Consider the following 17,025-nt stretch of genomic DNA (forward strand, 5'->3'; position numbering starts at 1 on the left):
ACCATGCATTTGTGTCATATTAATACAATTACATAAGATAAAAGGCACAACAAAAAGAAGAATTTATTTTAAGGGATAGGGATTCTGACATCACCGTAATTTTTAGCATTATGGATATTCCGGGGAAACTTTATGGATGCTGCTGGGAATTCCTCTGTATTGGGCTTGGACATATCCTCCTATTATTCACAGGAAGCGAGCTGGCCTATAAAGGAGCTCCAGCAGGAGCAGTGCTCCACTGTTCTTGGCTGACTTCTCATCAGAACTGCAAGAGGCACGAAGCAAGCCAGAGCAACACAGGAGGAATTTGACACCAAGATAAACACTTCACAAAACCGTAAGTGTGAGAAGTTTGTACTAGATCGGCCTTGACCAAGAAACATAGATTATAGATATACACAGTTCTGATAAAAGATCTGTGCAAGTTCTTGTTGAATTCAGACTAGTTAAAACCTAGCTTTTCTCTTTGACCTAAATGATGAACATCTTAACTTTTATCTTTATTCATTTGGGTAAACTTCTTGGAAATGAATGACTATTGTGGCAAAGCGTTCCACTCCTTTCTCTAAATATCTCATGATAGGCACTGCTATATGCATCGCTGTAGAATGATGTGAGTAACTGGCAACCTGGGCTTTCATTCTGTGATTAATTTTGTACTTTCCCCTCCAGAAAAGCATTTCAAGTCTCATCTTAGGATCAAAAGAACTCTTGAAGTCATGATTGCTTCACAGTTTCTCTCTGCTCTCCCTTTGGGTAAGTCCATTTCAGTAGTGGGACCAGGGTTTCTTATGCTTGGCACTACCGATATTTTGGACCACATAAGTCTTCCTTGTGAGGGGCTGCCTTGTGCATTGGGGCTTGTTTAGCAGCATCCCTGGCATCTCCTTACAAGGTGTTGTGCCTTGGGCTGGGAGCAGTTTCCCTCATTGTGTCTCAGCTTCCTTATGTGTAAAGCGTGGATCATAAATAACCTATTTCCCAGAGGCATTGTGAGGGTACGGTCTCATGGCTCCTGGAAAGTGACAGTGTTTGGTGGTACATATGAAGTACTCAATAAAGCGTAGTAAGTTATTCTGATGATCACTCTACTGTTAAGTAGGTATACAGGTTATGGTGTGTGTGCAGGTAAAGCACCAAGTGGAGGGTCAATCACAAAAGAGATACACAGTAAATGGTAGTTTCTCCATGTGCCCCCCTGCTTACTTTGGGAAAGGTGAAAAAATGTCAAGTCATCCCATTGGATGCCAAAAATAAAACAATAAAAAGCCCATGACTGAACTTTCCCATTTCTTTCACTTTTCCCCCCTTAGTGCTTCTCCTGCTTAGAGAAAGTGGAGCCTGGTCTTACAGCGCCTCTACAGAAACCATGACTTTTGATGATGCCAGTGCTTATTGCCAGCAGAGGTACACACATCTGGTCGCAATTCAAAACCATGCAGAGATTGAATACCTGAACTCCACGTTCAACTATTCAGCAAGTTACTACTGGATTGGAATCAGGAAGATCAATGGTACATGGACATGGATAGGGACCAAGAAGGCCTTGACCCCAGAGGCCACCAACTGGGCTCCAGGTGAACCAAATAATAAGCAAAGCAATGAGGACTGTGTAGAGATCTACATCAAGAGAGACAAGGACTCGGGCAAGTGGAATGATGAGAGATGCAGCAAAAAGAAGCTCGCCTTGTGCTACACAGGTAGGAGTTTGAGGCAGCAGTGGCAGGTAGATTCTGGGTGTGAGCATCTTGACAAACTGCTGACTATATGCAAAAGCTGGTCTCTATTATGGTAATTTTATGTTCTAAAAGACATGGTTTTAAGACATTCTGTTTGATATGATAAATTGTCCCCTTTTCTTCTTTGGGTGAATGCAGGCAAGAATATGTATTATGTATCCATAAATATATATAAGTGTATATTTATATACAGTGTATACACACATATAATAAGTATTTAGTTATTTGTTTATTTGCAGTAGAGGACCACTCCTTAGAATCTGTGATAAGGTGACTTTTCTATTTTTGGTGGCAGTAACAGCTATACCCCTGAGATCTATACTTTATCATCAAGGTTTAAAATGGTTGAGCCTAAACCTCTGTTTTGGCATTTTGTCAAGCGCTTCCACTAAAAATCTCTGGCATTCTGTATCATTGGTGACATCCTTGTTACACACTGTAGATCCTAAGTTCAAAGGAACTTATTATCAGCCTAATAATAAATCAACATCATGGATTGTCTTTTCCACAGCTGCCTGTACCCCTACATCCTGCAGCGGCCATGGTGAATGCATAGAGACCATCAATAGCTCTACTTGCCAGTGCTACCCCGGCTTCCGAGGCCTCCAGTGTGAGCAAGGTAAGGCTTCTTCTCACCTTTTCCTCTACTAAAGATGATAGCACACTTCTGTGTCCTGGCTGGCTGGGGTATATGGTGTCAGATGATGGTTAAGAGCTGAGGTTATGAGGCCAGACCCTCCTGGGTTTGAATCTCAGATTCACCACTTATTAGTTAGGGCACCTTGACAACATAGTTAAAACATTCTGCCTTCCAGCTTTCTCGTTGTCAAGCAAGGACAATAATGGTACCAACTTCACAGGCTTATGGTTTAGAGGATATGCACAAATGAAGGCACTATATTTCATCCTGCCTGGCATTCAATAAACGGTGGTAATAGTTTCCATCTGCTACAAGGTGAGAGGGGAGCAAAGATGCTTTGGTTTCCCTTCTCAGTTGTGACCTGTCAAGGACAGGAAGCCCCTGAGCACAGAAGCCAGATTTGAAACCACCCTTGGAGGAAATTCAGCTATAATTCCTCCTGCTCTGTCAGCTGTGGAGAGGGTTATCTCCCAAGCAGCAGGGAGGCCAAGCAGGGTACTTCCTCCAGAGGAGAGAGTGCTTCTCTTCCAGGCTGCAATGGTCACTCTCTCTCAGAAGGCACAGAACATTCTCTAACTTGTCCCTCATGGCCTTCGTTTTTTTAATCCAATTTATACATTTTCAACACTTCAGGGAAAGTTTTTTTTTTTTGTTATTTTTTAAAATTCAACTTGTTCTTTCAACCTGTGTGTGTGTGTGCATGTGAGTGTGTGTGTGTGTAGCCAATATGCTAGTACTTGATTTGAGAGAGGTTTTTATCCTCTGTTTTGTGTCAGTTTTCTGAGGCTCTGTGATTTGTAATGAAACAGTAGAATTACACTCTTGAAAGCTTAATGGCTTTCTCTTTTCTTTTTCTGCTTAACATCACCCATGCAATTGGACTAATTTAAGATCATGATAATCAAGCAGACTCAATATGTCCTTTTTTTTTTTTTTATCTCAGTCTTATCTTTCCAGGCCAAAGACAAAAAAAAAAATATTCTTTCTTGAAGGTCATGCTATACTGAAATTAATGAATGTCCTGCATATGTCCATATCACTTATCATTCCTTATAAATCCTGATCTAGACTCTGTTTTTGCCTTGTATAAAATAGATCAGAGACCTGATGATAGATCTGATAAAAATATATCTGAGATCATTTAGCATAGTCTTACTTTGGGAAGTAAGTATGGAAAAATCAGGGAAGATGAAAATATCAAGAGAAGAACATAAAAACTTTAGCATGGGCATGGATGTCCCCAAGAATTAACATAGGAATTTGGAATCTACCCTCTGAAGGCAGTTTCCTTACTCTATTATAAACTCTAGTTCAGAAGGGAGTGAATACATCATTCTGTAAAATTCATGGTGTTCTTTCACACCTCCAGTGGTTGAGTGTGATGCTTTGGAAAATCCTGTCAACGGAGTCGTGACATGTCCCCAAAGCCTCCCATGGAACACAACCTGTGCATTTGAGTGTAAGGAAGGATTTGAACTCATTGGACCTGAGCACCTGCAATGTACCTCATCTGGGAGCTGGGACGGCAAGAAGCCAACGTGTAAAGGTAGTGTTGCTTCACATCAAGATTGACAGTAAACATTCTCTTTCTCACCTTATACTCAAAATGGGCAAGGCTGACCTGCTAATGTAAATGGGTGCATGCATTACAGCTGTGACATGTGACACCGTCGGCCATCCTCAGAATGGTGATGTGAGTTGTAACCACTCCTCTATTGGAGAGTTTGCCTACAAGTCAACCTGCCACTTCACCTGTGCGGAAGGCTTCGGGCTGCAGGGGCCAGCCCAGATTGAATGCACTGCCCAGGGGCAATGGACCCAGCAAGCCCCAGTTTGTAAAGGTAAGCCTGAGAGTCTCCTCTCACTCTCCCTTTCTCAGAGAGCCCTGGTCTTCAAACTTGGGCACTTTAAATAAAACCAAATGCCTACTTTAAGTATAGTAATCAGACCTGATGAACAGCATTAATCTTATACTTTTGCGGCTCAGATAAAAGAATCAATTTTTGTCCAGGAAAAGGACTGTAATAAGAGTGGATACTTTGCTGGTTTCTTAACTGTGCTCTGCTAATATAACTTTATAGACATTGGCATAGAGTAAGCAGAAATCTTAAGGAAAATCACATTAGAAAATTTAAAAAGTAGGATTATGAGAACATGATTCTAAAACTCTGTTCTACATTTCTTCTAAAATTGCTCCTAACTAGCAGTGATGAAAATCTTTTAATCATGGCATCAGATACAGACACCCTTAATATGTACATAAGCACTAAAATTTAATTTAATTTAATAAAAAAAGAGCAAGGATATTAAAAAAAAGCAGGTTTCACTATCAGTTTCTGGTATTTTTATAGCCAAATATAGCACAGAATTATTTTCAGTGGCCAGAAGCCACAAGACCAAAACCAAACTGCAAAAGCAAACAATTTATGTGGCTGCTTTTTTACCTTCCTTCCTTTTGGGCCCCATCCTTAAGCATCTAGGACTCCCTGACTATTTGAACTCTTTCTCTTGATCTTAACTTATTTCACTTGTCAGAACAGAGCTCAGAAACCATGGGTCCTGTTAAAGGCTATCCTTTAATTAGTGCCATTGTCAAAGAAGGGCCTGAAATTCAAAGAAAGCACAACCATCTTCCCACTTGTCCAAAGATGAATGAAAAGTCTTGAATTCCGAGTGTTGCTTTGTCCAAAGTGAACTGGGTTCACTCACTAAGTGCTAAGTACTCTCTAGTTCTACTGCATTATTTTCTGACTGTCGTTTCGGTATCTCAGTTTTCCAGTACAAAGCCTTGTCCAGCCCAAGAGAGGCTGCATAAGTTGTCTTCCCAGTGCTTCTGAAAGTTCCAAAGTGAGTTCAGCTGTGAGTTTTCCTATGAGCACTATGGAAGAACTAGGGACTTGTTCTAGTTGCTTGGGAAATCTGTTCCTGCAAACAACAAACAACCTTCTAATGTATGCACTTATGTCTTCCAGCTGTGAAATGTCCTGCTGTCTCCCAGCCCAAGAATGGCTTGGTGAAGTTTACCCATTCCCCGACTGGAGAGTTTACCTACAAGTCCTCCTGTGCCTTCAGCTGTGAGGAAGGCTTTGAATTACGTGGATCAGCTCAACTTGCATGCACATCTCAAGGACAATGGACACAGGAGGTTCCCTCCTGCCAAGGTAGGACTAAATTCAGACTTTAAGGAGTATAGGTCAGTACCTCAGATGTTTATGAACCTAGATTGCCCTATGGCATTGATCCTAATTTCTTAGATGCTGAATATTATGTAATACTTAAACATTAACAGTTATTGGGGACTTTTCTGCTAGTTTTTCTGGTAGATTTTTCTTAACCTCTTCCCTGTCTTTTCATTTCCAGTGGTACAGTGTTCAAGTTTGGAGGTTCCCAGAGAGATCAACATGAGCTGCAGTGGGGAGCCCGTGTTTGGTGCTGTGTGTACATTTGCCTGTCCTGAAGGATGGATGCTCAATGGCTCTGTAGCTCTGACGTGTGGTGCCACAGGACACTGGTCTGGGATGCTGCCTACTTGTGAAGGTGAAGCATTGATTGATGGTGGTTGTTTGAGGGACCAGAGAGAGTAAAGGGAGCTAAGGAAAGAAACTTTCTGGGTATAACATTGTGTTCAAACTAGAAAGATGAGAAAAGTTGCTCAGGCTAATATTGAATGGATGAACATGTTGTTTTACGGGGACAGCGAGAAAAACAAAAGAAGTGACATGTTGATGGAATTCTGATAGCTGGAAAAAGGAGTGCTAGAAGGCAAAGTAGGGAAGAAAGGAAAATGAGAGAGAGATTAACCAAGGTGTGCTGTGAAAGCTTAGGAAGTTAGAGTTCTGCCTGGAACTGCTAGGAGAAAAGCAGTTATTTCCTAGCAAAGAGCAGTTATCTTATTTCCAAGCAGTTACCTTCTTTCCTAAGCAAAGGTGTTTTGGGGCCAGTCTCAAAGGACTTTATTAATGTCTCTTCTTCGTGAATCGAACAGATAAGGCTCTTCTGTTGGCTCATCTGCTCAATACATGAGGAAGAGACATTACTATAGATGGCTCTTTTGCTTTGTATGCTATAATCAATGTACAAAGAAAAGGGCAAATGGACAGAACAGAAAGACTATAAATTTAATTCCTTCTCGTGACAGTTCTCCCCACTCTGTTTCCTTAGCTCCTGCTGAGTCCAAAATTCCCTTGGCAATGGGACTTGCTGCTGGTGGAGTCTCCTTCATGACATCAGCATCATTTCTCCTCTGGCTCCTGAAACGCCTTCGGAAGAGAGGTGAGGGCATTTATGAAGGTACTCCAAAAAGGTTTTTGAAAAGTATTTTTTCTCATTGGTGAATGATGTCTCATGAAGATTTAACGAGTTGTTAGAATGTAGTCAAACATTAATCAACTGCAGGAGTCTCGGGGAAAGAGTTTTAGGAAATATAAATGTTAGTTGTGCTAACATCGTACACCTCCAGGGGATGTTCTTCACATTGAATTATGTGGTTACCCCATGGGGTTGTGCCATGAGGCTGCCATAATTAGTGCTCCCAGGCAAAGGAATAAATGTTTCCAAAATTTTGATTTGTAATAGAGGCTTAAATTTGGGAGTATCTCATAGGGAATGTGCAAAAACATCTAGCCACATTCCTGGTTGGTTTGTCCTACAGAGTCATTAAAATTTTTTTGAATTAAATTCTGATGTTTATAAAATAGGAAATTTTAGATCAAATCCAGATTTGGGACTTCTCATGAGAAATTGGAAGATGAACCTGTCAAGCTATCTGCTTGCATCAGGAAGCTGCTGTGCCTTTTGGACGAGTGTGCACTTTGCATTTCCTCTCCACTGCCCCAGCCCCAGCTGCCACCAATCCCTGTCTGTACTCTGATAGTTATAGGGGCCCTGAAAGCATTGAGTTTGCAAACCGTGATGAATAGAGTCATGTCATTTCTGGATTTAGTATGTCCTTAAAATTTATTTAGTCCAAAGTAATGGTTTTCTTTTTTCTTTTTTTGCAGCAAAAAAATTTGTTCCTTCCAGGTAAGCTGCATTTTTATATGAAGCACCCTATTGAACATTCTACATATTTTTCTCTCTTCATGTTGTAAACCAGTGCTTTACTTAGTGTTCTCATCTATTCCACAGCAGCTCCGAATGCCTTCAACCCAATGGATCCTACCAAATGCCTTCTGACTTAATTTAAGTCCAAAGGAATCAGGTAAGACTTGAAAGTGACTTATGATTTTGAAAGAAGATATCATTTCTACATATTCTGTTGCTTCTTCAACCTTGCAAACCTGCCAGTTTCTAGGGGGGAACCACCACTTTCATGTTATTCTATGGAAAGTTGTTTCATTTCTTTGTAGAAGGACAGGAAAGAAACAAGGATCTGGCCTTTATTAAGTCACTTCATTTACGAAAGTTAATAAGAGTAATACCCTTATATGGCCTTTACTATGTTCTAGGAATTGTTCTAAGCTAGGAATTCTATGAGATAGGGGCTATGTATTATTATACAGATGAAGAAAATGAGGTAAAGAAAAATTAAGTAACTTGTCTAAAATCTCAAAACTAGTAGGTGCTATAGTCAGGATTCTCATTCAGGCAGTCTGGTTCTAGAATCTGTGTTCTTAACAACCCTTCCCTATTTTGTGAGAATCTGGAAACGTCAAGTACCCTCTGAATAGATTTTTTTTTAAATTAATAGACACTTCGTGTGTGTGCAGTTTAGGTTTGGGGAGAAATTCAGCAGGAAGTACAGAGTTCCAACATACTGCTTATGCCCTCCAATTTCCTCAGTTATTAATGGCTTACATTTCTATGTTATTTTGTTACAATTTATGGGTCAATATTGATACATTATTATTGACGAAATGCCATAGTTTACTTTAGAGTTCACTCTTAGTTTTGTATGTTCTATAACTTTTGACAAATACATAGTGATAAGTATTCATGATTATGGTATTGAACAGAATAGTTTCACTATCCCAACTAAATAGGATTTTGATGTTCATATTTGGACTGGCCTTGTGAGAGTGCCCACAGTTATCTGTGTTAGAAGGTGAATTGTGTTACTGCTGCTGGTATGCAAAATATTAAGTGTTCTGATGGCATGCACTTTTATAATTGCAGGAGCACAGTTAAATTTGGGAATTACCATGATACCCTGAAGACGGTAGAGAAGAGACCTCTCCTAAGGTCTCTGGCTCTTCTCAGCTACTGCACCTGCCGGCTGCATATTCAGCTGGGACCCTGGCATCTGTGAAGACCAGGACATCAAGGGACCAAAATCCAGTGGACAAGGCCAGTCTACCACCAAAAAGACTCAGTTTTCTCTTTTCCAGTGCTGGATACTGGAAGGAAGGAATATTCTCTTCTATTTGAAAGTGAAGAGACTGGGGTTTCAGAGTTCATTTTCTAACTCTCCCTTTGCTCACTGTGAAATCTCGGTGTGAAACACAGTATTTTATGACACCATTTCTTTCTTTTGTCCCTTACAGTGTTTCAACCACTGATTACGTGGTTGCTGTATGGGGATGAATAATAATTGTCAAAAGTTTAGGGGAAAAAAATTGGCCAAAGACCTTTTATTAACTGACTTGGGGGGAAAAATGACATTTTTTAATGGCATAGGGTGACTATGTGGGAAATGTTGATAGTGGGGAAATTCTATTTAGCAGTCTGTGCAAGGATCAGCAAGCACAGTCTCAATCACTTTTATCCCTGTGGGATACATTGGTTTTTAAAGTGTTTGTAGAGGTTGTGTTCTTTTTACTTGTATCGAGTGTAGTATAAATCCCATAAGTCTTAATTCAGTACAAGTGTTGTAGGGACCTTAAAATATGTAAATAGTAGGACTATGATAGAGTAAAATCTTTGTTTATTAACCAAATCTTTGTTTATTAAATTCCAAGGTTACATCTGTGGTAAATTTATTTCAGGAGGGGAAAAATACTATCCCCTAGCAGGGTATAAATCAGTATAAAATTCCAAATGTTTTACTATGGTTTCTTTAAAAGATCATAAATAGTAGCAGGAGAGCAAAATCTGAGTGGCATACACTTGTACACTGTCAGGTATTTTTTCAGAGCTATGCGGTTTCCATGACAAAATACTTCCATGGAGCCAAACATTCTGATTTGATAAAAGCATAAATGAAAACAAATGAAGGTACAGTTTTATGGGTTTTTTTTTGGGAAAAAAACATAGATGTATAAATGTGCTTTGCATTCCTGCAAAGATATTTGTCAGATGTGATGTGTCTACATATAATTTGTATATAGTAATAAGATTTTAAATCCATGATAGAAACTCACCATATAAAGGATCTGTCAGTGGATCTTTTTAAAGTGAAGATTTCTAATGATTATTCCCTAAGTTTCCTATTCAGCTGTTAGGGTGTTCCTAAAGAGAGGAAAGCCTGTTTGAGAAAGTATTGATGCTTATTTATAAGGGAGTTTAAAATTCCTAAGGAATCTCTAGCTTTTGGTTGATCACTGGCCATGAGAAATACTGGGCCAGTAATTGTCAAAGCTGCTCCAACCTTGCAGGATGATGTGCAAATCAAAACTCTCCCACTTTTTCATTTTTTATTTCATTGAAATGGATGTGTTGAAAAAGCAAAGTTTCAGAGAAGGGCTGAATGCGTATTGGCAAATGTGAAACCAAAAGTAACAGGAAGATATGATGAAGATCAGAATAGCAGAGGTTTTCAAGGTACAAAAGAACTCTGGGAAATAAGGGAGAGAGAGAGAAAAAAACAAGTATTATGAGCAGGCTACATATGGAATGAATTACTATTTTCTCTGCAATTGTTCTACTGTTGTAAATATTGTTCAAGTGCTGTATATACTGCATTGGAAATAGCTGTGTGAAATATATATGTGGTCTTTGTTTCGGTTTTATAAAGTATTTTAAATTATGATTTAAAATATTTTACATTTTAAGTGTGTATTTATTTAAGCTTATGTCATACCTATTATATTTGACATGGCACTGTAAAGTTTGATAATAAACATGTTTATATTTAGCTCTGTGTATAGGCTCTTTCTAAAAAATTCTATTTTACTTGGATAAAACTCACATACCATAAAATTCACCCTTTTAAAATGCATAATCTAATAGTTATGGGGATATTCACAAGGTCATGTGACCATCATCACTATCTCTAACTCTAGAACATTTCTATTATCTCCCAAAGAAACTCATGACCCATTAGTAGTCACTCCCCATCTTTCCCAAGCTCTGGTAACTACAAATCTACTTTTTACCTCTATAAATTCACCAATTCTGGACATTTAATATACATAGAATGTGTTGAGTGCCTTTCACTTAGCGTGTTTTCAAGGTTCACCCATTTGTACTACATATTAGCACTTCATTCCTTTTTATGGTGGAATAATACTCTACTGCATGAATACACCACATTTCCTTTTTCTATTTGATGGACATTTGGATAATTTCTGGTTTTGAGCTATTGTGAATAATGCTGCTGTGAACATTCATACACATTTTTTTGGGTAGACTTATGTTTTCAATTTTCTTGGGCATATACTTAGAAGTGGAATTATTGGGTCATATGGTAACGCCATATTTCATTTTTTGAGGAACTGTCAGAATGTTTGCCAAAAGGGCAGCATTATTTTACCACCCCACTAGCAATATGTGAGGTTTCTGATTTTTCTACCTACTGTCCAATGTTTATTGTTGTCTTTTTGATTATCACTCTCCTAGTGGGTGTGAAGCGGTATATATACAGGTTCTTGCATCAATACTGTACAGCTGTTTAAAAATATTAATAGTCTAAAAAATCATTAAGATCAATGAAACAAAGTACCTATCCTGAAGTCTTTGAATTATGTCAGTCTCAATTCTAGGCTGCTCAAGTCAACCAATTCTTCTTGATTTACTTTCTAGACTCAGTTATTCTCCAGGATTAAAGCCAGAGTAGTTTTTTCCTACTCAAGATATGTGTCTTCTCTTTCTTGGAGTAGTGTCAGTCCCCAAGGTCTGGTTTGTATCAAGCTAAAAACCACCTCAAAGATCTCACTGTTATCAAAGAATCAGAATATCTGAAGTTCCTGAGAAAACATGGTTTAAGTATTGGTTTGGTTATCCACTCTAAAAAAAATTGTAGCTACACCATTGCCATAGGCTAATGTTGATTTCACTTTGATCTTATAGTTCATCTTAGTTGAAAGTATTACTTAAAAGAAAAGTAAATAAAAAATGAAAACTAGAGACATATTCTGTCAGTTAGGGATATTTTCATGTAGGACTGAAATGGGCACACACCTGCATTATCAATTTGAAATGCAGAGAAAATAGGAAAAATTAATTTTCCCAGGTCTAAAAAGAAAGAATAAATTGAGTGAATTAAATGTATTCAGAAGGAAGATAGGTGCCCAAGTCAAATGGATGCATTTTTTTTTTTTTTGGTCTTTTTTGTGCCACATTGGGGGCATATAAAGGTTCCCAGGCTAGGGAATCTTCATAGGCCTAAGCCACAGCCACAGCAACACTAGATCTGAGCCACATCTGCAACTTACCCCATGGCTCACAGCAATGGCTGGATCCCAACCCAGTGAGCAGGCCTGGGATGGAACATGAGTTCTCAGGAATACTAGTTAGATTTGTTTCCACTGAGCCAAGATGGGAACTCTGGATGCATCTTTTAAAAGATGCACTTTGATTTGCAATATGTTGTTTTTACGAGCCCAAAACAAAACAAAACAAAATGAAAAGAAAGGAATGAATAAACTTTGTCATTATCAAACAAAACAAAACCATGGGCAGATAGCAAGCACAGAGGTGAGAAGTGGAAGGATGTTTGAAGTTAGCGGATTATAAGAATGCTTTTTTTTTTTTTTTGGCCATTTCTTTCGTGGCATATGGAGGTTCCCAGGCTAGGCGTCTAATCGGAGCTGTAGCTGTCAGCCTACGCCAGAGCCACAGCAGCACAGGATCCGAGCCGAGTCTGCGACCTACACCACAGCTCACGGCAACGCCGGATCCTTAACCCACTGAGCAAGGCCAGGGATCAAACCCGCAACCTCATGGTTCCTAGTCGGATTCACAAACCCGCAACGTCATGGTTCCTAGTCGGATTCATTAACCACTGCGCCACGACAGGAACTCCCTAGAAGAATGCTTTTTAATTAAAGAAACCAAAAATCCTCCTAAACAGCAAAAGCTCCTGGTCCTATTTCAACTAGAAATAATAAGCATAGCTTCCACCTCAAAATTTTAGCTTCCCTCTCTCAAAAGATACTAAGCCAAGAGAAATTAAAATACTTCTCTTTTCACATATGTATTTTATATACAGGCATGCTGCTGGTTTATAAAATCATTTTATTGCAAAGTGGCATGTAACACTAAGATAGGCCTCCTGTCTTTGCCAAAATAAATAAAACCCACAACAGGAACGAATCTACATCTATGACCAGGTCACATTGCTGTATAGCAGAATTTGGCACAACATTGTAAATCAACTATACTGGTGCCAACCTATAAACTGTAAAAATATCGTCTTTTCTCATCTCCCAACTTCATTTTACACCATGCCTTTTCAGGCATCACACTACAGCCACAAGGAAGAGCTATTTCTGCCAACCTTAGACACATTATCTTCTTTTGCCAGTAGTTACTCCTACTCTCCACCTAGGAACGCCCCACTCTGCCTGCTTGACTCCTACTCATCTTTCAGGTTCTCTGCTTAAATTTCCCTTCATGACAATTGACTCCTTAGACTAAGTCACCTCTTTAATGCTCTCACACCTCATGATCTTCTTCCTTCCTTCCTTCCTTTCTTTCTTTTTCTTGAGTCGCACCTGAGGCATATGGAAGTTCCGAAGGCTAGGGGTCGAGTTGCAGTTGCAGCTGCAGGTTTATAACACAGTCACAACAATGCAGGATCTCAGCTGCATCTGCAACCTACGCTGCAGCTTGCAACAACGCTGGATCCCACTGCGAGACCAGGGATCGAACCTGCATCCTCGTGGACACTAGTTGGATTCTTAACCCACTGAGCCACAATGGGAACTCCTCTTCTTCCTTCCTTTAATTGTTACTAAATAATTACTTCTGCAATTGTTTGTTTAATATCTGGCTTCCCTACTAGATTCTACATTTCTTAGAGTAGGAACAAATTACCTTGTCCACTGCTGTATTCCTAGAACCTAGCATATTCCTGACACAGTAGATACTCAACAGATATTGGTTGAATGAATAAATAAGTGGATGAATGGATAGAGATTTTGGCTCATCTTAAGAAGCAAGACAGCTTTTCACATATGGAAGGAGTTGTCTCACAAGGCAAAAATTTTAAAATCCAATTATGGAGCAAAATACATTTGGCAATAATGCAGAATAGAATGGAAATAAAAAAGGAGGAAAGTGAAGGAACTAGTTAATGGCCTGGAGGTTTAAAAAGGTTGGATTATGAAGCAATGCTGAGATACCTAAGTAATAAATCTATAAGAATAGGTAGATGTAAACTATAGCATTTAGAATTGATAAAGAATGAGATCCTATTGTATAGCACAAGGAATTATATCCAGTCTCATAGGATAGAGTGTGATGGAAGATAATATAGGAAAGGGAATGTATAATATATATGTATGACTGGGTCACTTTTCTCTATAGCAGAAATTGGCATAACATTGTAAATCAAATACGGTCTAATAATTTTTTTAAATCTGTAAGAATAGAGTTTGATTAAAGAGTGGGATGCTTGATTATGTGATTTTAGAGTTGATACAGTTTGGGTGATGTCAAGATCAAGGCTATGTCCAGGAGAGAAGGTAGCTGAAGCTGAGTGGAGGAGAATGCTGGAGAGCTGGGAATCCAAGCTGTGAGAGGGGTTGCACACCTGGATGGTGAAGCCACACAGGATTACAGGAGTCGCTTAAAGGAAGAGGGAGTCCAGGAGCTGGGTGCCGGTGATCAGTGCATGAGGGGCTGGTGAGTCATTGCAATGAGAACTGGAAGAAGACAGTATATCTCAATGTCATGCGCCTCAAAGAAGAAGAGTTATTTTATTTTTTCTTTCATTTTTTAACAAGAAGCTGGAAAAATAAGATTGGTAAGAGGTACTTATCATAAAGGAGAACAATCAACTCTGCTTTCCAACCCTGAGGTGTGTGGAGTGTGAAAGAATAAACATTATCACTTTGAAAGATCTGCAGGGGAAGCGATATTCTCAGGAGGCCAGGTTCCTGTTAATGCAGGAGGTAGAGGAAAGTCTGGAGAGGAACTGGAGCGTATACTGGAGTTTGTTGATTGTGCAGCAGGAATTCCAGAGGATGACAAGGAAGAATTTGGGAAGGAAAGAAAGGTCAGGTCAGGAGACAGTGACTTGGGTGAATTGTCTAGAAGATGAAAGGTGATCAGAGGGACTTATACTCTAAATCTGAAGGACTTTAGATTTTACTCTGAGTGGGATGAGAAGCCACTGGAGGGTTTTGAACAGAAGAATGTCGTGGTCTGACTTACGTTCCACTGTGCTTATTATCTTCTCCCCTGCCCAGCCGTCACCTAGCATCCATACCCACTCTGCCCTGCTCAGTGTCCTGGGGGCTGACATTTGCAGACTGCATCACCCAGTCACTGGTGGGCTGGTTTTCAATTGGTTTGACTAAGAACAGACCCCTGCAGGAGACTGGAGACTGAGAAAGAAGAGAAAGTGACGAGGGCATTTCTTAACTCCTCTTTCCTTGCTTTGGTGCTGTTTCTGGAAGATTCTGCATCCTTCCTGCTCTACAGCTCTTGATGGGTAACTTCTCCTTTAGGGTCTCTGTCCTCACTGGGTTCTGATGCACTATCTTCTCCCCTTGAATCTTCAGTCCCAGGGAATGCAGTAGCTTCCTGTATTATTAGTCTCTAGGTGTCTTATTTCCTCTTGTTTGTTCTCTTAATCTTATTGTTAACCTATTGTAAGGGGCCCCTCCAGTAAAGACTCTTCAGTGGGTGAAGAATTCACCCAGCTGGGGTCAATTTTGTTTTTGGTGGGGCTCCTGAAGGATATATATTTTAACTGAATCACTTAAGTTATTTTGGTGAAAACTGGCCATAAGAGGAAAAGAGTAGAAATATGGAGTCAAGATGGGAGGCTTTTGCAATAATAATATAGGTGAGAGATGATGGTGGCTTGGATGAGTCATAGAATAGAAGTGATTGAATGCTGAAAATATTTTGATGGTAAAGCCAAAAACATTTGCTGACATATTGGATGTGCATTGTGAGAAGAAGAAAGGAGTCCCGGTTACCTCTAAAAGCTTTGGCTTAACTAACTGGAAGAATGGGTTATAATTTACTGAGATCAGAAAGGCTTTGAGAAGAGCCCGCCAGGTTTGGAGGAAATTTGGAAATTCACTTTGGTACATGTACAGTTCGAGAGGCTTGTTAAGTAACTAAATGGAGATATTCCCATTGACTGGGAATGGGGAACATTCCCAGGGCAGGGGGATGGCCTGACTGGAAATAGAAATTTGAGAGTCATCATCATTTCGATGGTAATCAGCATTAAGAGCCTGGATTGGATCATTAAGTCTGTGAGAGTAAATAAGGGGAGAAAAGCAGTGAGCACTGAAACACTCCAAAGTCCTGGTGGTTGGAGAGAGGAGGAATCGACAAGTGAAAGAGAAAAGAACTAGTCAGTGAAGCAGGAGGAAATCCAGGAACTGACTGGTTAAATAAGATGAGAGCAGATAACTGGCTTTGGCTTTGGTGAAGTGGAGGGCCTTAGCAACAGTGGTCTCAGGAAATGGGTGTGGGGGGAAGCTGATGGGACAAAAGAGAATTGAAGGAAAGGACTTCGAAATACACGTCTAGAAATGTTTCGGGGTTGTTGCAAGAGCATTGACACTTCCAAGTCTTCTTGGCTCTGGTTTGGTCCCCATCTCATTGTGTCTCCTAAGCTCCTTCCATAAATACAGCTTAATCAGGAGCACAGTTTTCAGAACTGACGGGCCCTGGTTCAAAACCTCAACTGTGTCTCTTGCTAGCTCAGTGACTAGGGCAACTTTCTTAACCTCTCTGAGACTTTTTAAAATGGAGATAATAATGGTATCCACTGGTAAGCAGAAGTAGCTAAGCTTTATAAAGATTAAGGTAATAAACCTGGGGTGTTGAGCTATTGTTATTATATTTTTAAAAATGCAAGTTGGATTATGTTAGTAGCTCTTCCTTTCCATTGCCTTCATAATATGGATTTTAATTTAATTTCATTTAATTTTAGTCTTTAGGGCCACACCCATGGCATATGGAGGTTCCAGACTAGGGGTTGAATCAGAGCTACAGCTTCCGGCCTATACAGCAGCCACAGCAACACAGGATCTGAGCCACATCTGGGACCTACACCACAGCTCATGGCAACACCAGATCCATAACCCACTGAGCAAGGCCAGGGATCAAACCTGCATCCTGGGATACTAGTTGGGTTCCTTAATGACTGAGCCATGACGGGAACTCCCAGATTCTAATTTTATATGCAAACTATCTCCTTTACATTTTATACTCCAGAAATGTGAAGGTATTTGTAGGCCTTGAGACCTGCTAGGGCGAAAAGCTAGAGCTAGAGCTGCTTTGCTCTCTTCAGTGCTCACCTTCAGGAGGCGCTGTTAACAAGAACATCCACTAGGGGGTGAGCAAGGAAAGAGGGAGGAG

The 17,025-nt window shown here is 39.8% G+C and overlaps 1 protein-coding gene across 2 annotated transcripts; it reads left to right on the forward strand.

Moving 5' to 3' along the window:
* Positions 1-237: 237 nt before the first annotated feature.
* SELE (selectin E) lies at positions 238-10,390 on the forward strand. Of its 2 annotated transcripts, none has more exons than XM_013996784.3 (12): positions 238-337; positions 673-756; positions 1,314-1,700; positions 2,251-2,358; positions 3,749-3,925; positions 4,032-4,220; positions 5,352-5,540; positions 5,740-5,916; positions 6,541-6,651; positions 7,380-7,401; positions 7,510-7,579; positions 8,494-10,390. In XM_013996784.3, exons 2-11 carry the CDS (start codon positions 720-722, stop codon positions 7,562-7,564), a joined length of 1,452 nt encoding a protein of 483 aa, XP_013852238.2. In that variant the 5' UTR covers positions 238-337; positions 673-719; the 3' UTR covers positions 7,565-7,579; positions 8,494-10,390.
* Positions 10,391-17,025: the final 6,635 nt, after the last annotated feature.

The sequence above is a fragment of the Sus scrofa genome, chromosome 4 (genome assembly GCF_054392235.1).
Source record: "Sus scrofa isolate SSC_HxYL_T2T_F1_AM1 chromosome 4, Sscrofa_HxYL_maternal_Yorkshire_Landrace_v2.0, whole genome shotgun sequence".
Classification (NCBI taxonomy): Eukaryota; Metazoa; Chordata; class Mammalia; order Artiodactyla; family Suidae; genus Sus; species Sus scrofa.

Excerpts from the sequence above, each read along its gene's own strand:
- SELE (XM_013996784.3), top strand. The coding sequence starts at position 720 with ATGATTGCTTCACAGTTTCTCTCTGCTCTCCCTTTGG. Across the intron at positions 5,917-6,540 it reads GATGCTGCCTACTTGTGAAG|CTCCTGCTGAGTCCAAAATT; the intron begins GTGAAGCATTGA and ends CTGTTTCCTTAG. Across the intron at positions 7,402-7,509 it reads AAAAAATTTGTTCCTTCCAG|CTCCGAATGCCTTCAACCCA; the intron begins GTAAGCTGCATT and ends ATTCCACAGCAG.